General features: G+C 55.8%; 2 protein-coding genes across 3 annotated transcripts; one reads left to right on the forward strand and one right to left on the reverse strand.

Annotated features, from left to right (window-relative positions):
- Positions 1–771: 771 nt before the first annotated feature.
- On the reverse strand, positions 772–12,266 carry apex1 (APEX nuclease (multifunctional DNA repair enzyme) 1). Its single transcript, XM_052009851.1, has 6 exons — positions 12,226–12,266; positions 9,226–9,809; positions 8,967–9,164; positions 8,044–8,228; positions 6,595–6,787; positions 772–2,296 (listed from the first exon to the last, which is right to left on the reverse strand). Exons 1-6 carry the CDS (start codon positions 12,264–12,266, stop codon positions 1,782–1,784), a joined length of 1,716 nt encoding a protein of 571 aa, XP_051865811.1. The 3' UTR covers positions 772–1,781.
- osgep (O-sialoglycoprotein endopeptidase) lies at positions 9,263–25,818 on the forward strand. 2 transcript variants are annotated; one of them, XM_052009850.1, is made up of 12 exons: positions 9,263–9,360; positions 12,256–12,379; positions 13,200–13,319; positions 15,568–15,743; positions 16,030–16,125; positions 16,666–16,715; positions 17,107–17,185; positions 17,485–17,550; positions 19,038–19,128; positions 19,595–19,670; positions 21,504–21,602; positions 25,606–25,818. In XM_052009850.1, exons 2-12 carry the CDS (start codon positions 12,265–12,267, stop codon positions 25,643–25,645), a joined length of 1,008 nt encoding a protein of 335 aa, XP_051865810.1. In that variant the 5' UTR covers positions 9,263–9,360; positions 12,256–12,264; the 3' UTR covers positions 25,646–25,818. The 2 variants fall into 2 exon arrangements, 1 of the variants encoding a protein (XP_051865810.1); XR_007955848.1 differs by lacking the exon at positions 25,606–25,818 and having other exon boundaries at positions 19,038–19,121.

Consider the following 25,818-nt stretch of genomic DNA (forward strand, 5'->3'; position numbering starts at 1 on the left):
CCCTCTCTCTGCCTCTGCTGGTGGTCGACAGAGTCTCATGTTGTCGAGAAACCCCTGGATCCTCTCTTGCTGCGGTGGACAAAATATGACACCTGGTGCATGCTCCTGCTCCATTACTTGTGTCTCCCCATTCTTGACCGGGTAACTTGTTGAATTAGTTGTGATAACATCCCCCCCCACCCCCTTTCCCAGTGGCTGCAGTCACTGCGTTCAGTTGTGTGTGAGGAGGGAGGGGGCCTCGTTACTATCTCCTGGGGAAGGTGGTATGTCTGGTGGGCAGCTCCCACCCTTCCCACATGGGAACGGGACAGGACTTGGTGCTGAAACCAGGCACCTCGTCAGCAAGAGCATTTATTCTGGGTCGTGAGGGGCAGAGGGGGCTCAACCTTGCCCTCACGAGGACAGAGTCGACAGTGTTGAACTGATCACCTCCACGGAGTGGGTGGTGCCAGCACAGGTGAATCTGGGATCCTGGGACCATCCTGGGATCAGACTGTCCTTGGGTGGAAGTCACATTACCCACCACCCCACCCACACACCTGCTATCTCCCAGCTCTAGTCAGGGACAAAGCAGCAGGAATGTTCTGGGATGCTTGTGGACATTATTGGTCAGTTCTGGGTGCTGCTCTGTGGCTGGGATCACATTTTATGTAAAATTAGAATGCTGGACACCTTCTGCAGGTCAGGCAGCATCTGTGGAGAGGAACAATTAATGTTTTTTTTATAAACTTTCATTCACGCATCTCTCAAACACAAAGAAAGAGGTAGAGGTTTGTATAAACTAGTTTCTGGGTTTTATTGAATCAACATATGATTGCATCCTAAACATTTCAAGCACCATTAGTTTTTTATGCAGTGCATCAGACTAAGCATGCCTGGGGTCAAGTTAGACTGGGGAGGGGGTGAGCCCCCCCCTCAGCCAGGCCTCTCCTCCCCAGCCCTCCCTCTGGATCAGAGTGGCGAAAGTCCAGCTCCTGTAAAATTACATTAAAATAACCTGCACGTTGCTCAAAAGTTTTCAGTGGATTCAGCGCTCGAGAGAGCGAATTTGACACGGCAGTTACTGGTTACAGGAAATTGGTCTGTAACCAAACACGGAGACCCCACATCCACCACAAACCCCCCCCAGCTCCAAACTGTGCCCAGGTAGACTGTACCCCAACCTCACACCCTGAACTGTACCCGGGGTAAACTGTACCCCGAATAGCCTGAACCATATGCCAGGTTAACCCAGCCCTGACCTGGGTGAGGATTGACAAGTTTGCCTTGACCACCCCCTTCCAACGCTGTGAAGGTCTCACAGGTCGGACCCGCTGATTGGCAGGGGGGGGGGGGGGGGGGGGAAACAGGAGTCTCACAGGGTGGCGGGGGGGGGGGGTGGGCACAAGGTGACAGGACAATGAACAAACCCCCAACAGCATTGATGGATGGGGATTTATGGGGGGGGGGGTTTCACAGGGCCATCAGCAGGGTCAGACCCCAACACCTTTAACAGAGGAGGGGGGTTGAAGTGGGGGTGATGGGGCAGAGGGGCAACGGGGCAACGGAGCAGGGGGCGATGTTGGGGCGATGGGGCGGGGATGATGGAATGGGGGCTGGTGTTGGGGTGCGATGGGGCAGGGGGTGATGTGGGGGCGATGGAGCGGGGTGCTGGCGCGATGTTGGGGCGATGGGGCGGCGGGTGATGGAGCGGGGGGCGATGTTGGGGCAGGGGTGATGGGGGGGGTGATGTTGTGTCGATGGGGCGGGGGAGTGATGTGGGGGCGATGGGGCTGGGGGTCTCACAGGGCCATCAGCAGGGTGATGGGGCAATGGTCAGACCCCAACACCTTGGACCGGATCTTGCTGTCGCACAGCTGGGGAAGCAGCACTTGGGACAGCACGAAGTAGTCCAGCCGCCAGCCCACGTTCTTGGCCCGGCAGTTGCCCATGAAGGTCCAGAAGGTGTAGGCGTGGGGGACGTCGGGGTTGAGGTGCCGGAAGGTGTCGATGAAGCCCCGAGACAGCAGGGTGCTGAAGCCCTCCCTCTCCTCCGGGGTGAAGCCGGCCGACTTCTTGTTGGTCTTTGGGTTCTTGAGGTCGATCTCCTGGTGAGCGACGTTGAGGTCCCCGCACAGGATCAGCGGCTTCTTGCTCTCCAGCCCCTTCAGGTAGGTGAGGAAGTCCGCGTCCCACGTCTTGCGGTAGTCCAACCTCACCAGCCCGCGGCCAGAGTTCGGCACGTAGGCAGTCACCAGGAAGTACTTGTCGAACTCCGCGGTGATGACCCGACCTTCCCCGTCATGCTCCTCGACTCCTAGCAACCGGGCAAAAAGACACAAGGTGATAGGCTCCAAAGGGCCGTTACCATGGCAATGATTGGTTCCTAAGGACCATTAACCACGGCAACGATGGGGACTAGGTATACGGGGTGGCACAGTGGTCCAGTGTGGTCGGGACTGAACCAAGGGACCCAGGTTCAATCCTGACCTCCGCTGCTCTGCGTGCGTGTGGAGTTATCAGGACTTACAGGAGGACTTTGATCAGCTGGGTAAGTGGGCCGAGGAACAGGCATCTCCAGCCGGGTGACCAAAACCGAGCAGTTTTTGCTGTTCCAGCCCTTTAACCCAAGTAGCAGGAAGGTTTGGAACCCAACCCCACCATCACGGTGAAAATCCGTCCTGCCAACCCCACCTGCTGCTCGAAGCCTTGCGCAGCACTCGGAGTGTACTGACACCTCCGTCTACCTTCTGTTCAGCACAACATTGTGGGCCGAAGGGCCAGTACTGTGCTGTCATTTTCTATGTCTCTCTCAGCCTCACCAAACACCTGACTTTACAGTCAATAGAAACTTCATCTGTATTCAGAGGTGACAAGGATTTAAACCAAGTTCTGTGCCAGTTATTTCAGTAACTAGTTGTAACTAACGAGTCACACACACTCCAGTGAACAGGACATGGACAGGCTCGACAGCCCACCACACTGAGCTGACTTTGATGCCAATTTATGCTAAATGTCCTCCCCCTGTGCATCATCCCTTCATATTCGAGTCCTACAGGTCTCCTCTGCACTATTTCCAGTTTAACCAAGTCTCTCCTATAACAGAGCGACCAAAACTGAACGCAGTTCTCCAAGTGCGGCCTCACCGACGTCCTGTACAACTGCAACCTCACCTCCCGACTCCTGTCCTCAGTGCCCTGACCGGTGAAGGCCAGCGTGCCGAACGCCTTCTTCACCGCCCCGCCTACCTGTGACCCCACTTTCAACGAACTCTGCACTTGTACCCCTGGGTCCCTCTGTTCCATTACACTCCCCAGTCCCCTACCATTCACAGCACAAGTCCCTCGCTGGTTTGACTTTCCAAAATGCATCACATCACACTTCTCTGTATTGAAATCCATTTGCCACTCCTCAGCCCACTTCCCCAACTGATCCAGACCCCCCTGTAACCTACTATAACTTTCACTGTCAACAACACCTCCTAATTTCACATCATCTGCAAACTTACTGATCAAGCCTTGTGCATTCACATCCAAATCATTGATATAATAACAAGGGTCCCAACACCGACCCCTGCGGCACACCACTACTCACCGGCCTCCATTCCCAGAAACAACCTCCCTCTGCTTCCCACCTCCGAGCCAATTGTGAATCCAGCCAACCAGCTCTCCCTGGATTCCACAGGACCCAACCTTCCAGACCAGCCTCCCATGTGCGACCTCGCCGAAGGCCTTGCTAAAGTCCCGATAGACAACATCCACCGCCCTCCCCTCGTCTACCCTTTTGGTCACTTCTTTAAAAACCTCTAAAAGATGCGTCAAGCACAACTTCCCGTACACAAAGCCGTGCTGATTCCTCCTAATCAGACTCTGTTGATCCAAACGTTGGTAGACCCTGTCCCTCAGAATCCCCTCCAGTAACTCCCCCACCACTGACGTCGGGCTGGCCAGCCCGTAGTTCCCTGGCTTGTCCTTGTTGCCTTTATCCTCTGAGTCAACCTACCATGAGGGACCTTATCGACTGCCTCACTAAAGTCCACTGCCTTCCCTTCATCAAGCTTGTTTGTCACCCCCTCAAATAACTCAATCAAGTTTGTAAGACATGACCTGCCCCACACAAAGTCATGCTGACTGTCCCTGAGCAGGCTGTGCCTTTCCAAATGTGCATACATCCTATCCCTCAGTATTCTCTCCAACAGCTTCCCTACCACTGACGCGAGACTCACTGACCTATAATTACCTGGATTCTCCCTATTTCCCTCCTTGAACAAAGGCACATTTGCTACTCTCCAGTCCTCTGGGACCTCCGCTGTTGCTCGTGAGGACACAAAGATCTTCGTCAAAGCCCCAGTGATCTCCTCACTTGCTTCTTTCAGTATTCTGGGATATTTACCACCAGGCCCCGGGGACTCATCCACCTTAGTTTTTCAGAAGACCCAGCACAACCTCCTCCTTAATCTCAAAATGTCCCAGCACATTAACATGCCCCACCCTGCTTTCACTATCCTCCAAATCCTTCTCCTCGGTAAATACCAACATACAGTCCTCATTTAGTACCTCAGCCACTTGCTCTGACTCCAAACACAAATACCCTCTTTTATCGTTGAGAGGACCTAACCTCTCCTTAGTTATCCTCTTTTTCTCAACACATATAAAGTGCCTTGGGATTATCCGTGACCCTGCTTGCCAAGGACATTTCGTGGCCACTTCTGGCCCTCCTAATCGCCTGCTTGAGTTCTTACCTGCTACCTTTATATTCCACAAGGGCCCAGTCTGATTTTAGTTTCCTAAACCTTGCATGTGCTTCCTTTCTCTTCCTAAATTTGGGACCTCTTGGGACGTGGACGTGTCCGACAGCAGCTGCTCCCAATGAATGTCTCTTTGCTCCTGTCTCATCCTGTTGTAATTTACCTTCCCCCAATTTACTACCTTCCTGCAAGGCCCCATTTTATCCTTACTCATAACCAGCTTACAACACAATGAGTTGTGGTCACTATTTCCACAATGTTCCCCCACTGTCAGTTCTGCCACCTGGGCCTGGATCACTTCCCACAACCAGGTCCAGTATGTTCTTTTCTCCAGTTGGTCTCACCACAGACCATTTCAAGAATCCCTCTTGGATGCACTGAAGAAATCCCGCCCCATCTGAGCCTCTTGTATTAAGGAAGTTTCAGTCAACACTGGGGAAGTTAAAGTCCCCACTGTGACAATCCTGTTGTTCCTCCACCTTCCATAATCTGTCTACATATCTGTTCCTCCACCTCTCAGTGGCTATTGGGAGGCCTACAGTATAATCCCATCAGCGTAACTGCACCTTTCTTATTTCCGAGCTCCTCACAAACTGTCCTCTCTGCTGTGACGTTCTCCCTCAGTAGTGCAACCCCTCCACCTCTTTTACCCCCCCATCGCATCTAAAACAATGAAACCCAGGAACATTAAGCTGCCAGTCCTGTCCCTCACACAACCAGGTCTCTGTAATGGCAACAACATTGTAATCCATGCACTGATCCAGGCTCGAAGCTCATCCTCCTTTCCCGTAACACTCCTAGCGTTGAAATAAACACACTTCAGCCCATCAGCCCCACCGTGTTTATTGCCTGTCCCCCTCCTTTCAGTCTTACTTGTCAAACCACCTTTCTTGCCCTCAACCCTGCCCCCCCCACGTTGCCCTGCTGCTTTGGTTCCCATCCCCCTGTCACTTTTTAAATGCTCCTAAGTAGCACAAGCAAACCTCCCGGATATTGGTTCCCCTCCAGGTCAGGTGCAAACCGTCTTGTTTGTACAGGTCCCACCTGCCCTGGAAGAAAGCCCAATGATCCATGGATCTGAGGCCCTCCCTCCTGCACCAGCTCCGAAGCCACGTATTGAACTGCACCATGGATCCACTTCTCACCTCACCAGCATGTGGTCCGCCCAATGTTTTGTAAAGTTGTGCCATAACCTCCCTGCTCTTGGATTCAGTGCCCTGACCAATGAAGACAAGTTTCCTGTACACCGTCCTGACCATGTTTTCCACCTGATGAAAGGTCCTTTTAGGTTACATGCAGAACGGCAGTGATTGATTGGTTCATTAAGGTAAGTATAGCTGTGCTGATTGGTCCATTAGGATTATATGGTGTGGTGGTGATTGGCTCATTGAGGTTCTGTTTAGTGATAGAGATTGGTCCATTGGGGATAGACACAATGGCAGTGATTGGCCCACTGGAACCGGAGACACTGGCAGTGATTGGCCTACTGGGGCCAAGGTTTCTGCAGCGGGTCAGGCAACATCTCTGAGGGGAAATGGACAGTTGACGGTCCAGGTCAAGACCCTTCATCAGTCCATCATCTGTCCACCTCCCTACACAGATGCTGCCTGACCCACTGAGTTCCTCCAGCACCTTGTGTGTTGTCCCAGCTTTTGGGATCTGCAGTCTCGTGTCTCCACACTGGCAGCAGTTGGATCGTGAGGCCCAATTCTTCCCAAGAACCAAGGAGGAGGAAGAGAGATGTTCAGTGCGGAGGGGGGAGGGAGGGAGGGGGGGGAGGAGGGGCGAGGAAGCAGAGGGAGTGGGGGCAGAGGAGGGGGAGGGTGGGGCAGAGGAGGGAGAAGAGAGAGGGTCGCTGGGAGACTCACCGATTCCGTAGGTGACGTTGAGTGGTTTGGCCTTGCAGAGCATTGCCACACCGCTGTAGCCCTCCTTGTCCTGGCAGGAGGCCCAGTACTGGTGGGGGTATTCAGCCAGATCCTTCACCTCCGCCGGCACCTGCTTCTCGGAACACTTGGTTTCCTGGAGACACAGGACGTCTGGACTCTCGGAGCACACCCACTGTGGGAGGGAGCAGCCACACTCTGAGACCAGACCCCCAGCGTAGAGGCAGAATAACCTGACCACCACTGCCCGAGCCCAGCACCCACCATCCCTGGATGGCTGCTCCGTCCTGGGCAATGGACGGGGCATCCGACCCCGGACACCCTGCTGCACTTTGACAGCTGGTCACAGATGCAGACAGAGGACCTGCCCAGGTTGAAAATCAGTCCCACAGTGGAATCGGCCGTCCACCAGTGAAGGAGTCCCCATCGCCCCGGGGGTGACCCTGTCCCAGGGGTCTCCCCACCTGCCCCAGGGGTGACCCCACCCCCACCCCAGGGACATTTCGCTGGGGTTATTCCGGGTGGTGACGGTGGGGAATGATGCCCACTCCCTCTCCCAGGGACGTTGTGGGGAGCTGGTGAGGAAACCGTAGGGACCCGGGCATTGTCCTCAGCCACAGTGAGGTACCGGTGCCCCACTGGGCGGCTAACGTTGGGGTGTTATTGAAGAGGAGGTGCAAGGACCAGCCAAGGAACTACAGGCCGGTGAGATTGACGTCAGTGGTGGGAACGTTACCGGGCAGGAATCCGAGGGACAGGATCTACCTGCATTTGGAAAGGCAAGGTCTGATTAGGGACAGTCAGCGTGGCTTTGTGTGTGGGTAACTGTCTCACAACCTTGACTGAGTTTTTTGAAGAGGTGACCAAGAGGAATGATGGGGGCAGGGTGGTAGATGTGGTCTACGTTGACTTTAGTCAGGCCTTTGACAAGATCCTGCATGGCAGTCTGATCCAGGAGGCTGGATCACATGGAATCCAGGGCGAGGTGGCCAGTTCGATACAACATGGGCTTGGTGCTGGGGGTCAGAGGGATGTTTTTTGAGTGGAGGCCTGTGACCAGTGGTATGCCACAGGGATCGGTGCTGGGTCCACTGTTATTGGTCATCTCTATTAACGGTTTGGATGAGGATGACATGGTTAGTAAGTCTGCAGATGACACCAAGATTGGCGGTTGAAGTGGGCAGTGAAGAAGGTTGATTATGGTGACAGCAGGATAAGGATCAACTGGGGAGGTGAGCCCAAGGAGTGGCAGATGGAATTTAACTCGGACAAGTGCAAGGTGTTGTAGTTTGGGAAGTTAAACCAGGGCAGGATTTGGGGGACACTGGGGACAGGGGGAGGACGAGTGACCCCCAGCCGCACTGGGGGTGGGGGGGTGTGACCCCACACTGGGGACGGAGAGGGCGTGACCCCCAGCCACACACACGCTACCTCCAGGCTTTTCTTCTTCACCCAAGCCCGTAGCCCGTCCACGTTCCAGGAGCAGATCTTCAAGCTGCTGGGCTGGCCGCCCTCGCTCAGCAGGCGGTCCGGCGAGTCCTCGAACCCGGCGCTGCCCTCCGCTGGTGGGGGAGCCTCATCCTTGCTCGAACCTCGACCCTTCTTGGCAGCAGGTTCTGCAGGAGACTCGGTGTCAGTCAGAGTAAAATACCACACAGAGGGAGGAGCAAGGGGTTGGGGGGAGGGGAAGAGGAAAGGGGGTTGGGGGAAGGGACGGGGGTTGGAGGAAGGGGATTGGAGGTGGAGGAGGAGAGGGGGGGAAGAGGGAGAGGGGGGAAGGGGGAGGGGAGAGTGGGGAAGGGGAGGAGGGGGGGAAGGGTTGGGGGCGGGGGGGAGGGGGAAGGGGTTGGGGGGGAGGGGAAGGGTGTTGGGGGCGGGGGGGAGGGGAAGGGGTTGGGGGGGGGAGGGGAAGGGGGTTGGGGGCGGGGGGAGGGGGAAGGGGGAGGAGGGAGAGGGGGATTGGGGGAAGGGGAGAGGGTTGGGGGGCGAGGAGAGGGGTTGGGGGAAGGGGAGGAGGGGAGGGGGTTTGGGGAGGAGGGGAGGGGGTGTGGGGAGGGGGTTGGAGGGGAGGGGGTTGGGTGGGAGGGGGAGGAGGGGAGGGGGAGGAGGGGAGGGGGAGGGGTGGGGCGAGGGGGGGGGAGAGGGAGGAAAGAGAAGCATAAACACGACGCAGAGTGGGGGGGGGGTCCCATGTTTTAAGTCCCATGTTTACAGGAGGGGGTGCCTGGGTTATGGGGGGGGCTGGGTCCCAAGGGTTACGGAGGGAGTGGGGGTGGGTCCCGGAGGTGGGGTCCCGGGTTACGGAGAGTGGTGTCCCGGTTACGGGGGGGGTCCCGGGACGATCCACCGCTCACCTGCATCCCCTTCCCGCCGCCGTTGTCGGCATCGTCCAGCGGAACGGAGACCGGAGACTGGAGACTGAGGCCGGGATCCGGAGCGGGGGCCGGACACCGAGGTGCTGGGACCGCGCCTCCCCGGGACACCGCCACCGCCCGGTGCCCTCCGGTACCACACACCCGGGACCTCCGGCCGCACCGCCGCCACCCTGTGCCCTCCGGTACCACACCCGGGACCAGTCCGGCCGCACCGCCGCTACCCGGTGCCCTCCGGTACCACACCCGGGACCTCCGGCCGCACCGCCCGTGCCGACCGGTGTCCTCCGGTACATCACCCGGGACCATCCGAGCGCACCGCTGCCACGCCCGGAAGAGCGGGCCTGACGCGGACGGTCGGAGGCGCGACCGGCGGGTGAGCGGCGGGGTGTCCGGGGACCGGGGTCCGGGGGCCGACAGGGTGCGGGGTTGCCCGGGTCAGGGCGGCGGGCAGTGGCCGGGGCGGGGGTCGATGTGAGCGGCGGCTTTAAACCAGCCGCCTGGGGAGGTGCTCGGGCGGGATGGGGACCGGATCGGGCGGGTGGGGGGAGACGGAGGACGGTGCCAGGGCTGGAGGGTGGGAGCGGGGACGGGGCCGGGGACGGAGGGGTGGTGATGGGGATTGGGGGTGTGGTGATAGGATGGGGCATGGGGGGGGGGCGGTGACGGCGCTGGGGCCGTGGGGCACAGGATCGGGATGTGGGGGTGACAGGGATGGGGCCGGGTGGGGAGACGGGGCCAGGGCTTGGGGGGTGATGGGGATGGGGGTGGGTGCCGGGGCCGGGGCTTGGGGGGCTGGTGACGGGGATGGGGGGTGTGACGGCACTGGGGGCCAGGGGGGCACAGGGTCAGGACGGGGAGGGTGACAGGGATGGGGCGGGGGGCGGGGGTGACTAGGGATGGTGGGGGGAGATGGGGGCCGGGTCCGGTGGGGGGTGACGGGGCTGGGTGGGTGATGGGAATGGGGCCGGGGGGGGGGGGTGGTGATGGGGATGGTGGGGATGTTGAACAGGATGGGCCGGAGTGGGTGGGGAGATGGGGCCGAGGCCGGGGGGGGGGGTTGACAGGGATGGGGCCGGTGGGGTGGGACGGGTAAGGGGCCAGGGCCGGGGGGGTGGTGACGGGGATGGGGGGTGTGACGGCACTGGGGCCAGGGGGGCACAGGGTCGGGACGGGGAGGGTGACAGGGATGGGGCGGGGGCGGGGGGTGATAGTGGATGGTCGGGGGAGCCGGGGCCGGGGGGGGGTGATGGGGATGGGGTGGGTGATGGGAATGGGGCCGGGGGGGGTGGTGATGGGGGTGGGGGGATGTGACAGGGATGGGGGTGGGGAGATGGGGCTGGGGTCGGGGGGGGTGGTTGACAGGGATGGGGCCGGTGGGGGGGGCGGGGCCAGGGCCGGGGGGGTAGGTGATGGGGTTGGGGGTGGGTGACGGGAATGGGGACAGGTACGGTGTGGAGGGAGATGGGCCGACTGCAGGTAAACGGGGTTGGTGCAGACAGGCACAGTGGTTGGTATGGACGAAGGGGGCAGAAGGGCCTGCTTTCTGCTGCGGGATGCTGCGACTCTCTGACATGACAGACCAGGCTCGCAGGGCTGAATGGCCTCCCACTGAATCAGATTTAATCACTGACGTAGACGGTGTAAATGTTTTGTAGCAGCAGCACAGTGCAGGACAGAATGTCTACAAATCACAAAATAAATCAATGGTGCAAAACAAGAGGAATAATGAGGTGTGTTCACGGGTTCACGGACCATTCAGGAATCTGACTGCGGAGGGGAAGAAGTCGTTCCTGAATCGTTGAGTGTGGGTCTTCAGGCTCCTGTACCTCCTCCCTGATGGTGGTAACGAGAAGGGGACATGTCCCGGATGGTGAGGCTCCTCACTGACTGGGCCTTCGAGAGGCACCGCCTCTTGAAGATGTCCTCGACGGTGACGGGGACGTATCAGTAAGATTGAAAGAGTGCAGAGAAGATTTACTAGAATGTTGCCGGGTCTTCAGGAGTTGAGTTACAGGGAAAGATTGAACAGGTTAGGACTTTATTCCTTGGAGCACAGAAGGATGAGGGGAGATTTGATAGAGGTTTACAAAATTTATGAGGGTATAGACAGAGTAAATGTGAGTAGGCTCTTCCCACCTAGATTAGGAGAGATAAGTGTGAGAGGACGTGGCTTTTGGGTGAAGGGGGAAAGGTTTAGGGGGAACATTAGGGGGAACTTCTTCACTCAGTGGTGGGAGTGTGGAACGGGCTGCCAGCTGACTTGGTAAATGCAGGCTCACTCTTAAGTTTTAAGAATAAATTGGATAGATACATGGTTGGGAGAGGTCTGGAGGGTTCTGGGCTGGGTGCAGGTCAATGGGACTAGCGGAATAAAGATTCAGCACAGACTAGAAGGGCTGAATGGCCTGTTTTCTGTGCTGTAGTGTTCTATGGTGGGGAGGGTTGTGCCCGTGATGGAGCTGGCTGAGTCTCTTGCGATCCTGTGCATTGGAGCCTCCATACCAGGTGGTGATGCAACCAGTCAGAATGCTCTCCACTGTACATCGGTAGAAACTTGCAAGAGTCTCATTTTCCACGTTAATCATACTGGTTGGGTTTGGAGTCACATTTATGGGCCAGAGTGTGCAAGAATGCACTGGAGTGTGCAAAAACACACGTATCAGAGATACAAGCGGATCATTAGTGAGGTGACAGGAAACAAAACTAGAAACAAGGCTGGAGATACTCAGCAGGGCAAGGATGCATCTGTGTAGAGAGAAGCAGAATTAATGTTTCACATTGATCAAACACTGTAAAGGGTAAATTGCGTATTATTTAACCCAGAGGATTTTTGAGGTATTCGAATAATTGAGATACTGCACAGAAATAGGTCCTTCAGCCCACTGAGTCTGTGCTAACTGTCAAGTGCCCTCTTACACTAATCCTATACCAACCCCACTTTCCCCATCAACTGCCCAGATTCTGCCCCTCACCCTCACACTTGGGGCAACTTACAGCAGAAAATTTAACCACCAAGGCGTTGGAGTGTGGGAGGAAACCGAAGCACCTGGTGAAGCCCACTTGGTCACAGAGGGAACGTGCAAACTCCACACAGACAGCGCCGGAGGTCGGGATTGAACCCACGTCTCTGGAGCTGTGAGGCAGCAGCAGTATTAACTGCGTCACAGTCTGCTGCCTATCATCACATAACTGAGGTCTGTGAGGTTGTAGGACAGATAGCCATGGGACATTGACAAACGTTTTGTCCATTAATGTTGTTGGTCTCCAGGCAATCGCCATGACAATTGTTATCGGATTTGAGGGGAGTGCCAACAAGATAGGTGTTGGGATCATCAAAGATGGCACAGTGCTCTCCAACCCAAGGAGAACATACATCACACCTCCAGGACAAGGTGAGCAGCAGCCATCTATGTTACTGAGCTTGCAGCTGGATTCCAGTGAAAGCTTCAAGAGGTTGATGGAAAGAAAACCTAGTTACAGGCTGGGGTCTGATCCAGGGGTTCAGGGGGTTTATATATAGAATAACAGGTCCCCGGGAGTGGGTGACAGGCTGGGATCTGATCCAGGGTTCAGGGAGTTTATATATAGAATAACAGGTCCCCGGGACTGGGTTACAGGCTGGGGTCTGATCCAGGGGTTTGGGGGGTTTATATATAGATTAACAGGTCCCCGGGAATGGGTTACAGGCTGGGGTCTGATCCAGGGGTTCGGGGGGGGTTTATATATAGAATAACAGGTCCCCGGGAGTGGGTGACAGGCTGGGGTCTGATCCAGGGGTTCAGGGAGTTTATATATAGAATAATAGGTCCCCGGGACTGGGTTACAGGCCGGGATCTGATCCAGGGGTTCGGGGGGTTTATATATAGAATAACAGGTCCCCGGGAGTGGGTCACAGGCTGGGATCTGATCCAGGGGTTCGGGGGGGGTTTATATATAGAATAACAGGTCCCTGGGAGTGGGTCACAGGCTGGGATCTGATCCAGGGGTTCGGGGGGGGGTTATATATAGAATAACAGGTCCCCGGGAGTGGGTTACAGGCTGGGATCTGATCCAGGGGTTCAGGGGGGGTTTATATATAGAATAACAGGTCCCTAGGAGTGGGTTACAGGCTGGGATCTCACGCAGGGGTTCGGGGGGGGGGGTTTATATATCGAATAACAGGTCCCTGGGAGTGGGTTACAGGCTGGAATAAAATATCATGATTTGTTGAAGGTTTCCTCCCAAGGGACACAGCAAATCACCACCGGAAGTGTGTGCTGGATCTCACGAATGAAGCCTTGGAGCAGGCAGGCATCAAGCCAGAGGACATTGATTGTGTGGCTTATACCAAAGGTAACAGGCGATGAAATTGGAATCGGTTTATTATTGTCACTTGTACCGAGGTACAGTGCAACACTTGTCCTGCACACTGTTTGTACAGGTCAATTCATTAGATACGTGACTACATTGAGGTGGTACAGGGTAAAACAATACAGAAGGCAGAATGAAGTGTTACAGTTACAGAGAAAGTGCAGTGCAGGCAGACAATAAGGTGCAAGGTCATAACAAGGTAGGTTGTGAGGTCAAGAGTCCATCTTATTGCACTAGGGGACTGTTCAATAGTTTTATATTGAACAGTTATATATTATTTATCTCCCCAAATGGGAGGGGGGAGAAGAGAGAATGTCCGGGGTGGGTGGTGTCTTTGATTACGCTGGCTGCTTTTCCGAGGCAGCGAGAAGTGTAGACAGAATCCAAGGAGGCAAGGCTGGTGTCCGTGATGCGCTGGGCTGTGTCTACAACCCTCTGTAGTTTCTTGCGGTCCCGGGCAGAGCAGTTGCCGTACCAAGCTGGGATGCATTCATATAAGGATGCTTTCTATGGTGCATCGATAAAAATTGGTGAGGGTTGATGGGGACGTGCCAAATTTTTTTAGCCTCCTGAGGAAATAGAGGCACTGGTGAGCTTTCTTGGCCGTGGCATCTACATGGTTGGACCAGGACAGGCTGTTGGTGATGTTCACTCCCAGGAACTTGAAGCTCTCAACCCTCTCGACCTCAGCACCGTTGATGTAGACAGGTGTATGTACACCGCCCCATTTCCTGAAGTCAATGACCAGCTCTTTTGTTTTGCTGACATTGAGGGAAAGGTTGTTGTCATGACACCATTCCACTCAGCTCTCTGTCTCCTTCCTGTACTCCGACTCATTGTTATTTGAGATACGGCCGACAACAGTGGTATCATCTGCAAACTTGTAGATGGAGTTAGAGCAGAATCTGGCCACACAGTCGTGAGTGTATAGGGAGTAGAGTAGAGGGCTGAGGATACAGCCTTGTGGGGCACCAGTGTTGAGAATAATTGTGCCGGAGGTGTTGCTACCTATCCTCACTGATTGCGGTCTGTTGGTCAGAAAGTCAAGGATCCAGTTGCAGAGGGAGGTGTTGAGTCCCAGGTCTTGAAGATTGGTGATGTTTGCTTGGAATTATAGCATTGAAGGTGGAGCTGTAGTCAATAAACACTAGTCCAACGTAGGTGTCTTTATTGTCCAGATGCTCCAGAGTCGAGTGTAGGGCCGGGGAGATGGCATCTGCCGCAGACCTGTTTTGCCGATAGGTGAATTGCAGTGGGTCGAGGTTGTCTGGTAGGCTGGAGTTGATGCGTGCCATGACCAGCCTCTCAAAGCACTTCATGATGATGGATGTCAGAGCCACTGGGCGGCAGTCATTAAGGCACGTTACCTTGTTTTTTCTAAGGTACCAGGATGATAGTGGTCTTCTTAAAACAGGTGGGAACCTCAGATTGAAGCAGGGAGAGGTTAAAAATGTCTGCAAATACCCCCACCAGCTGATCAGCACAGGATCTGAGGACATGGCCTGGGACACCATCCGGGCAAGGGTAGTGGGTGGAGGGCTGTGATTGGTGGGGAGTGGGTGACGGGCTGTGATTGGTGGGAAGTGGATGACGGGCTGTTATTGGTGGGGTGTGCGTGGTAGGCTGTGATTGGTGGGATGTGGTGACGGGCTGTCATTGGTGGGGAGTGGGTGACGGGCTGTCATTGGTGGGGATGTGGGTGACGGGCTGTCATTGGTGGGGGAAGTGGGTGGTGGGCTGTCATTGGTGGGGAGTGGGTGACGGGCTGTGATTGGTGGGGAGTGGGTGGTGGGCTGTCATTGGTGGGGAGTGGGTGACGGGCTGTGATTGGTGGGGAGTGGGTGCCAGGCTGTGATTGGTGGGCAGTGGGTGAGGGGCTGTGACTGGTGGGGAGTGCGTGGTGGGCTGTGATTGGTGGGGAGTGCGTGGTGGGCTGTGATTGGTGGGGAGTGGGTGGTGGGCTGTGATTGGTGGGGAGTGCGTGGTGGGCTGTGATTGGTGGGGAGTGGGTGGTGGGCTGTGATTGGTGGGGAGTGGTAGACGTTCTGGAGGCACGGATGGGGGCTTGGATTGGTTTGGGTCCCGGGGAAAGTCTGGGGCATTACGTACCAGGGATGTGTCAGTGTTGGGGGAGCAGGTTGTGTTGGGCTGTGACGTTGTGCCGGGTGTGGGGAGATGGGGTCTTGGCCCAAATGTTCCCACTTGTCTGACTGCTCGTTGTCTGTGACAGGACCTGGAATGGGAGCCCCTCTGGTCTGTGTGGCGATCGTGGCTCGTACCTTGTCTCAGCTGTGGAACAGACCTCTCCTGGGGGTGAATCACTGTGTCGGTCACATTGAGATGGGCAGAATGATCACTGGAGCAGCAAACCCCACCGTCCTCTATGTCAGTGGTGGGAACACACAGGTACCCCCGTGTCGTGACATGTTCTGGGTGGTTCATTGGTCACAGCAGCCCCAGGTCACAGTGAGGTGAAGTGTTCTGGGAGGTTCACGGGTCACAGTGAGGTGACGTGTTCTGGGAGGGTCACGGTGAGGTGAGGTGTTCTGGGAGGTTCATGGGTCACAGATTGAGGGGGTCGGTGGGGGACAGATTGAGGGGGTTGGTGGGACGGTTTGAAGGACAAGGGGGGACACAGACAGATAATGAGCCGGGGTTGAGTATCGGGGTCACCTTCCCTTCTGTGTTACAGGTGATCGCTTACTCTCAGCACCGGTATCGGATATTCGGGGAAACGATCGACATCGCCGTGGGGAACTGCCTGGACCGGTTTGCACGTGTGCTGAAGGTTCATTTGTGGACTGGAATCAGACCCTGCTGGGGACCACCCCTCTGAGACATCCTGCAACCCCCCCCCCCCCGCCCAGACCCACCCTCCCCCACCCCCTCCCCCTCCAAACCATCCAGACCCTCCCCAGGGACATCCTCCCCTTCCCCCTCCAGACTTGTTGGGGGGTTGGGGTCACAGGGTAGGGCGGAGGGAGGCGGGACCAGGTGGGGGGTTTACAGGATGGGGAGGAGGGTCACAGGGTGGGGGGGGGGGGTTGACAGAGGAGGGACCAATGTGTCGGGGGTCATAGGGTGGGGGTGGTGGGACCAGGGTGGGTGGTTCTGGGTTGGGTGGGGGGGTGGGAGGGACCAGGGTGGGAGGATCTGGGAGGAGGGACCAAGGTGGGAGGTCCGGGGTTGGGTGGAGGGGGGTGGGAGGGGACCAGGGTGGGGTGGTTCTGATTTGGGTGGGGGGGGAGGGACCGGGGTGGGGGGTTCTGGGGGGTGGGGGGTGGGAACAGGGTGGGTAAAACTGTGATGTCCGGTGGTCTCTCTGCAGATTTCCAATGACCCTAGTCCAGGATACAACATCGAACAGATGGCGAAGCGGTGAGCACCTGTTGGATCGTGTCTCCCAGTGTCCCAGTGTCCTGGGAGGGACCTCCACCCATTGGGAGAGATCCCTACCAGTGGGGAAGGACCCCCCACCAGTGGGGAGGGACAAAACCCTCAACACCCTCACTCCATTGAGAATAGCCCCCCCTTGAGATCCTCACACTGAATGTAACCCCCCCCACAGCGACCCTCCCACAGAAAACTCTCCCACACAAAACTCTCCCACACTGACAACACCCCCGCAGAACCCCCGCCAGCACCTCCCACATTAACCCCAAACAGAAAACCACCCACAGAATCCCCCCCCGACCTGCTGGCTGATTGCCCCGATGCTGTGCTCTGTATCTCCTGTGACCCCCCCATTGACTCTCTCTTTTTGTTTCAGGGGCCGGACCTTGGTCGACCTGCCCTACACGGTGAAGGGGATGGACGTCTCCTTCTCGGGAATCCTCTCGTACATCGAGGTGTGGATCCTAGGATCAGGGAAAAGTCCTAGATGTCGCGGGGGGGAGACCGGGGTTACCACGGCGGGAGAGCTGGGGTATCGTGGGGGAGAGCAGGGTTATTGCGGGGAGAGCAGGGGTATGGCGGGGCATCCCCACCCCCGCCCCCGTCCGTTCCCGTTCCCCAATCCCAATCCCCTTCTCCACCTCCCTGACTGGTCCCAGGGTGTGTCTGTCACTGTACTTGGGTTGAAGTGTTTGCTGCTGTGTGTGGTGGGGTAAGGCTGGGTGGTGTTTGACCTCAGTGACCTGTGTTTCAGGACGCTGCTGAGACGATGATTACAGCCGGAAAATGTACAGCCGAGGATTTGTGCTACTCCCTGCAGGTAAGCAGCTCATCCTGGGTCCTGGTCACAGGGTCAGACAGCATCGAACCAGCCCCTGCTGACCACCGAGACCCTCTGACCACCGAGACCCTCTGACCACCGAGTCCCTGCTGACCACCGAGACCATGCTGACCATTGAGTCCCTGCTGAGCACCGAGACCATGCTGACCATTGAGTCCCCTCTGACCACCGAGACCCTCTGACCACTGAAACCTGCTGACCACTGAGTCCCTGCTGACCACCGAGACCCTCTGACCACCGAGACCCTCTGACCACCGAGTCCCTGCTGAGCACCGAGACCATGCTGACCATTGAGTCCCTGCTGACCACCGAGACCCTCTGACCACTGAAACCTGCTGACCACCGAGATCCGTTGGCACCAACCCTGCACTGATCCCATTTCATTCTCCACACGTTCCCAGCAGCTCCCCACAGATCCTACCCCTCACCCACCGCTGTGTGAGACCACACTTGGGTGCTGTTCTGGTCGCCTGTGTCTAGGTTTAAGGTGAGGGGGGGAGATTTAATGGGGACCTAAGGGGCAACTTCCTCACCCAGAGGGTGGTCCGTGTGTGGAACGAGCTGCCAGAGGGAGTGGGTGAGGCAGGAACATCAACAACGTTTAACAGACACTTGGACAGGTCCGTGGACGGGGAAGGTTCAGAGGGATACGGGCCAAATGCAGGCAGGTGGGACTGGCTCAGACGGGGATCTGGGTCGGCACTGACCGGTTGGGCCGAAGGGCTTGTTTCTGTGTTGTGTGACTCTACACACTAGGGGGCAATGTACAGCGGCCAATTAACCCACTGACCTGCATGTTGTTGGGATGTGGGAGGAAACCGGAGCGCCCGGAGAACGTGCAAACTCTACATAGAGAGCGCCGGAGGTTGGGATCGAACCCGGGTCTCTGGGGCTGTGCAGCAGCAGCACTACCCACCGTGCCTCTGTCCTGTGTAACGGAGACTTGGAACACTGCAGGTCACCCACAGTCTTAACGGGCAAGGGCAGGTGATTCAGAGAGCGGTGGAGACGATGCAGTGATAGGGTAACGTCAGCCCTATCAACTCCACAGATAATCTCTCAGCTGAATAAATCATCTTGGATGATGTTCAAACATTGGATGATAAGGTCGGGCAAGGTTGGAATGGAATTTATTGCTGATAAATATGAAGTGATGCATTTTGGGAGGACATTTAAGGGTAAGACGTAAACCATGAATTGTTGGAACAGAGGGACCTCGGTGTACACGGGTAGGACACACACCGTGAACGGAGGGGAGTGTCGGGGAACAGAGGGACCTCGGTGTACAAGGGTAGGACACACCGTGAATGGTGGGGAGTGTTGGGGAACAGAAGATCATTGACTGTGGTGTTGCCTGATTGCACTGCTGACCAACCTTTTTTGGTGAGTGACTGCTCGGTGGGCATTTCAAGATATGGTTGGGATGACTGTTGGACTGTGGTGTGAAGATGTCCATGTGCTTCCAGGAAACAGTATTTGCAATGTTGGTGGAGACAACGGAACGAGCAATGGCACATTGTGGATCAGAGGAGGTGCTCATCGTCGGAGGGGTAGGATGTACGTTTGTCGGGGGATGGGGCAGGCGAGGTCATACTGCGCAGGGAGCATTGCGAACGGTTCCTGTCTCCGTATCCCTGGGTCAGACCCACACCGGGAGCACCATGCACAGTTCCCATCTCCTTTTCCCTGGCTCAGACCACACCTTTAGTACTGTGCACAGTTACTGGAGAAGGAGGTGTCTCAGGGTTAGTGTGAGGGGAGTGGATTCTCCAGAGGTCAGTGGCAGCAGAAGGTAGTTCCTGAAGGTCAGAGTGAAGAGGGAGGGTGAACGTGGGTGTCCCAGGTAGAGGAGTCCTTGTGGGGAAGAGGACCATTCTGCAGTGTTCCGTGGGAGGACAGGAGCCCCGGGTGACGGGGAAGAGGAAGAATCTCTGGGATGTGAGGTGTGGGTTTTGATGGTACAACGGGGTGATGTGTGGTGCTCACCAAATGCTTTAACTGGCACGTTCTGGTCTTGCTGCAGGTAACCAGCGTCTGCAGGAGATGATGGGGGAGATGTGTGAGCAGAGAGGAGCCAAGCTGTTTGCTACCGATGAGAGGTCAGTTGTGGGAGAGAGGTAGATGGTACACATAGCCTCTCCCCCGTCACAGACCCATCTATACATCCCAGCCTTTTGTCCAGAGTCCCTACCTTGGCAAATCAAGTGCTCATCTCACTACCTGTTGTGAGAGTCTCTGCCTCCACCACCCCCTCAGCCTCTGTGTCTCTGGTGAAAATATTTTTCCTCCTGCCCCCTCTTACCCCTGACCCTAAACCTGTGCTGGCACACAGTCTGCTGGAGGAACTGAGCGAGTCGAGAATCGTCTGTGAGGGGAAAGGAACTGTCGATGTTTCGGGTCGAATCCCTGCATCAGTCTTCTTCCCACAGTCGCTGCTTGACCCGCTGAGTTTCTCCAGCAGGTCGTGTGTTGCTCCAGATTCCAGCACTGCATTCTCTGGTGTCTGCTGAACCTCTGCCCTCTGTTTACAGGCACCCATGGTTTGGAGAAGAGTCTCCTGTTACCTCCATCCTCTATGCCTCTCGTAATTTTGTGTGCCTCTACCTCGTCTCCACGCAGTCTGCTCTGTCCTGAGGAAAACAAACACAGCCTCTTATAACAGAAACACTCCATTCCAGGCAACTTCCTGGTGAATCTCCTCTGCACCCTCTCCAGTGCAGTCACATCCTTCGTGCACACAGTGCTCCAGCTCTGGTCTGACCATAACCTCCCTGTTCCTATGTTCGATGCTCCGGCTGATGAAGGCAAATATCCCTTACGCCTTCTTCACCACCTTATCTAACTGTGCTGCTGCCTTCAGAGATCCTTCGACATCTACAGCCTGTGTTCCTCAATATTCCAGCAGGTACTTCCAAACCTTATCAGCCCTTGCAAACTGCGACACCTCACACCTAGCAGGATTAAATTCCACCCACTGTTTCTCCGCCCATTTTACAGGCTGATCAATGTCATCCTGTAACGATCCTACTGCCCTGCATTCTCACTGTTCACAGCTCCAGCAATCTTCCTGCCGTCTCTCAATTTCCAAACATACCTCCGACATTCACACCCAGATCAGAACTGTACATGACAAGCAGTAAGGGGTCCCAGTGCCGATCCCTGGGGTACACCACTGGTCACAGACCTCCTGTCATCAAGTCCCTACAATGGAGGGCTATGGACCATGTGCAGGCATGTGGGAGAGTGACATGGTCGGTGCAGACGTGGTGGGACGAGGGGCTGTTCCTGTGCTGTACTCGTCTGTGGTCGGTGCAGATGTGGTGGGACGAGGGGCTGTTCCTGTGCTGTACGGGTCTGTGTTCCATGTTCTGTGTTCTACGTTAGGCCAGTTTCAAGACCAATTTCAAGCTGTTCCACTGTGGGTCCCAGGAGCTGTTTGGACCACCTTTTGGACCAGTATCCCAAGTAGAACCTTGATGAGGAGGTTACTAAAGTCCATGTGAACTACATCCACTGCACTGCACTCATGTTGTGGTAACATGTGTAATGGAACTGGGTCACAAACGTCACCCCTGATCCCAAGGTTGCACTCAGAGTTCCCTGTCCATCACTGTGTGATGAGGCAGGGAGGGCACATCCACATTCTGTGGCCAGAGTCACGGACAGCCATCGCGATGCTCCTCGGAGTGCTCCTGATCCTGATGGCACCTGTTTAACCAGGCAGCAGACCTGGAGAACAGGGGTAGTCCATTATCAGGAGCTTCCTTGTGTCTGCACACTGAGCTCTGCCTCACCGCTCACGTCTGCCTGCGCCCACAGAATGTTGGGCCTGCTCTGGCAGGGACCCCCTGTTAATGGGACCACTGGCCCAGTCATGGTGTGTGAGGACTGACCACTGCTGGGGACTGGAACACTGCCTCTGACCTTCACAGGTTCTGCATCGATAATGGTGCCATGATAGCCCAGGCCGGCTGGGAGATGTTCCGAGGAGGCCATGTGACTGCGCTGGAGGATTCGTGGATCACTCAGAGGTACAAACACCCCTCCCCTCCCCACGTGACTCTGGTCATCGGTGGGGAATGCACTCAGTGAGAACTGGACTCTGTGAAGAAGAGGGATTGTGATACACAGTTAGATCCATGGGCTAGTACGGCACAGGTGGAGACCATTCAGCCCGTCAGATCTATCCTTTCACCAACAAAAGTCCCCACAATTTCGGCACCTGGCAAATCTCACCTCCTCGGCTCCAGCAGGATCAGTCCCCACCTCTGGCACTGTCTGTGTGGAGTTTGCATGTTCTCCCTGTGACCATGTGGGCTTCCCCCGGGTGCTCCGGTTTCCTCCCACATCCCAAAGTTGGTGGGATAACTGGCTACTGTAAATTGCCCCACTGTGTGGGTGAGGGGTAGAATCTGGGGGGGGGGGGTTGATGGGAACATGGGGATCAGTGTCAGTTGGAGCATTAAGTACAAGAGTCGGGAAGTTACGTTGCAGCCTTATAAAACTCTGGTCAGGCCACATCTGGAGTATTGTGTGCAGTTCTGGTCACCCCATTACAGGAAGGGTGCGGGGGCTTTAGAGAGGGTGCAGGAGAGGTTCACCAGGATACTGCCCAGATTAGAGGGCTGAGCTATAAGAAGAGGTTGGACAGACTCGGGTTGTTCTCTCTGAAGTGGCGGAGGCTGAGGGGAGACCTGACAGAGGTTTATAAGATTATGAGAGGCACAGATAGAGCAGACAGCCAGGATCTTTTCCCTTGGGTAGAAATGTCAAATGCTAGAGGGCATAAGGTGAGAGGGGAAGATGTGTGAGGCAAGTTTTATTACACAGAGAGTGGTGGGTTCCTGGAACTTGCTGCCAAGGGTGGGGGTGGAAGCAGAAATGATCAAGGTGTCAGACACAGGAACAGCAGGGAATGGAGGGACATGATTCACGTGCAGGCAGATGGGATTAGATAGACTGGCATCCTGCTCGGCACAGACACGGTAGGCCGAAGGGCCTGTTTCTGTGCGGAACTGTTCCATGTCATATAGATGGGTGTCTGACAGTTGATGTGGACTCAGTGGGTGAAGGGCCTGTCTCCGTGTTGTATAACTCTGAATAATGTAATCTTGAATAATCCAATGTTCTCAAATTTCCATGGATTAGAAAGTGAGGAGGTTGTGCTAAAAAGTTTACATCGACTGTCAGTACTGGAGACGGATGCCGGAGCCTCGTGGTTAAAACAGGAGAACGGGGCAGGAGGAGGCCACTCATACACTCGAGCCCATCCCACCACTCAATATGACCGTGGCCTCACCTCTTCTGTACCAGTTCCCCAAAATCTATCTCCCTCCTCTTTAAATACCCCCGTGATACGGCTCCAGTCCCCTGTGGATTCCAGAGAATTCCAGAGATTCTCCAAGAACTTCCTCCATTCCTTAGGTTTTAGTGACCTCCCTGATCTTGTAACCACGTCCCATCACTCGAGGTTATTCCCCTGGAAACATCTCAACATCCACCTGAGGTGTTTCTGTATGATCAACTCTCATCCCATAACCCACAGGACACACATGTAAATTCTTTAGCCACATGTGACAGACGCCTGGACCAGCAGATTTTTTATATTCAAGGGATTGGTCTTTGTAGGCTGAGCCAGGAGTTAATGGCCCATCACTAGTTGACCTTGAGAAGGTACTGGTGAGCTGCCTTCTTGAACCGCTGCAGGGGTTCATTACAACTGAGCCTTTTCAGGGGGCAGTTAAGAGTCAGCCAAGGTCTGGACCAGTGACAAGGCCTTGAATTAGAATCCCACGCCAGCAGCTGGGGAATTGAAGTTGTCTTGGTACCACGATGATCATGTAACTCGTTATTATCACTGACTTAGACAACATGAAATGTGTTGTTTTCTGGCAGCAGTACAGTGCAGAGACAAAAAAATTACCATAGGTTACAAAAATAATGAGGTGGTGTTCATGGACCATTCAGGAATCTGATGGCGGAGGGGAAGGAGCTGTTCCTTAAATGTTGAGTGTGGGTCTTCAGGCTCCTGTCCCTGCTCCCCAATGGTGGTAACAAGAAGAGGGCATGTCCCGGGTGGTGAGGCTCCTTAATGATGGATGCTGCCTTCTTGAAGATGTCCTCAGTGGTGGGGAGGGTTGTGCCCATGATGGAGCTGGCTGAGTCTACAACTCTCTGCAGCCTCTTGTGATCCTGCACATTGGAGCCTCCATACCAGGTGGTGATGCAACCAGTCAGAATGCTCCCCACCGTACATCTGTAGAAATTTGTCTTTGGTGACGTGAGTTAATGAACAGCTCAAGCAGAGGGTGGTGAAACTGTAGAATTCTCTGCCCCACAGGGTGGTGGAGGGGAGATCACTGGGGGTGTCTAAACTGAAGGGAGATACATTTTTGAGAGTGTGGGGCATTGGGGACTCTGGGGACCTGGCACTGAGGAACAGAAGAGCAGATTGGCTGTGATCACATTGAATGGCTGGGCAGCATTGAGGGGCTGAGTGGCCTACTCTTGCTCCTATGTTCTACACTCCCCTGAGACGTATGTATTGAGACTTTGGCCAGCAGGAGTGCTGATATTAATCAAACAGGAGGCCTGTGACCAGCGGTGTGCTGCAGGGATCAGTCCTGGGTCCTCTGTTGTCTGTCATCTATGTTAACGGTTTGGGTGACAATGTTGTTAACGTGGTTAGTAAGTTTGTGGATGACACCAAAATCGGTGGTCTGGTGGACAGTAAAGAGGGTTGTCTATGTTCACAAGGGGATCTGGATCAACTGGGCAAGTGAGGCAAGGAATGGCAGATAAAATTTAACTCGGACAAGTGTGAGGTTTTGCATTTTGGGAAGTTAAAACCAGGGCAGGATTTTCCCAGTGAATGGCAGGGCCCCGGGGAGTGTTGTAGAACAGAGGGAGCCAGGGGTACAGGGACATGGCTCCTTGAAAGTGGGGTCACAGGTAGACAGGTTGACACACTGGCCTTCCCCGGTCAGGGCACTGAGGACAGGAGTCGGGAGGTGATGTTGCAGTTGTACAGGACGTCGGTGAGGCCGCACTTGGAGAACTGTGTTCAGTTCCGGTCGCCCAGCTACAGGGAGGGTGGGATTCAGCTGGAGAGGGAGCAGGAAAGGTTCACCAGGACATTCCCGGGACTAGAGGGCTGGAGTTATAGGGAGAGACCGGACAGGCTGGGACTGATTTCGCTGGAGTGAAGGAGGCTGAGGGATTTATAAAATCGTGAGGGGCATAGATCACAGTCTGTTCCCCAGGGGAGTGGAGTCTTAAAACTCAAGGGCACAGGTTTAAGGTGAGATGGGAGCAATTTAAAGGGGACGTGAGGGGCAAGTTTTTCACCCAGAGGGTGGTCCGTGTGTGGAACGAGCTGCCAGAGGAAGTAGGTGAGGCAGGAACATTAACACATTTAACAGACGCTGGGACAGGTCCGTGGACGGGGAAGGTTCAGAGGGATATGGGCCAAATGCGGGTAAATGGGACTGGCTCAAGTTGACCACTCAGTCGGTGCTGACGGTTGACCGCTCGGACGGTGCTGACGGTTGACTGCTCAGACGGCTTGGATGGTTGACCGCTCGGTCGGCGCAGTTGACCGCTCGGGGGGCGCGGATGGTTGACTGTTCGGTCGGCTTGGATGGTTGACCTCTCGGGGGCGCGGATGGTTGACCACTCAGATGGTGTGGATGGTTGACCGCTCGGTAGGTGCGGACAGTTGACCGCCAGGTTGGAGCGGATGGTTGACCGCTCGGACGGTGCGGATGGTTGTCCACTTGGGGGGCGCGGATGGTTGACCGCTCGGTTGTCTCGGATGATTGACCGCTCGGTGGGAGTGGATGGTTGACTGCTCTGGGGGCGCGGACAGTTGACCACTCGGTGGATGAGGACGGTTGACCGCTCGGACAGTTGACTGCTTGGACAGTTGACCGCTCTGGGGGCTTGGAGGGTTGACCGCTCGAATAGCACGGACGAGCTGGGCTGGAGGGTCTGGTTCCCTGCTCTATGACCCCGACTCTGCTCTCTCCTCTGCAGGTACCGGACAGATGATGTGATGGTCACATGGCGGGATTAGTCGGACTCTGGGGAGGTCCTGAACCAGCGAGTTGTCAGATGGTCGATCTGCACAGAGGGAACTGGGCTGGTTCGGGTTGTGATGCCAGTGGCTTAGCATCAGCTGGTCGGCAGGGGTGGGGTTCGGGGCCAGGACTCCCTCAAGAATAAAAGCTCCAAACACTTGGTGGAAAA

Source organism: Pristis pectinata, unplaced genomic scaffold (genome assembly GCF_009764475.1).
Source record: "Pristis pectinata isolate sPriPec2 unplaced genomic scaffold, sPriPec2.1.pri scaffold_144_arrow_ctg1, whole genome shotgun sequence".
NCBI classification, from domain to species: domain Eukaryota; kingdom Metazoa; phylum Chordata; class Chondrichthyes; order Rhinopristiformes; family Pristidae; genus Pristis; species Pristis pectinata.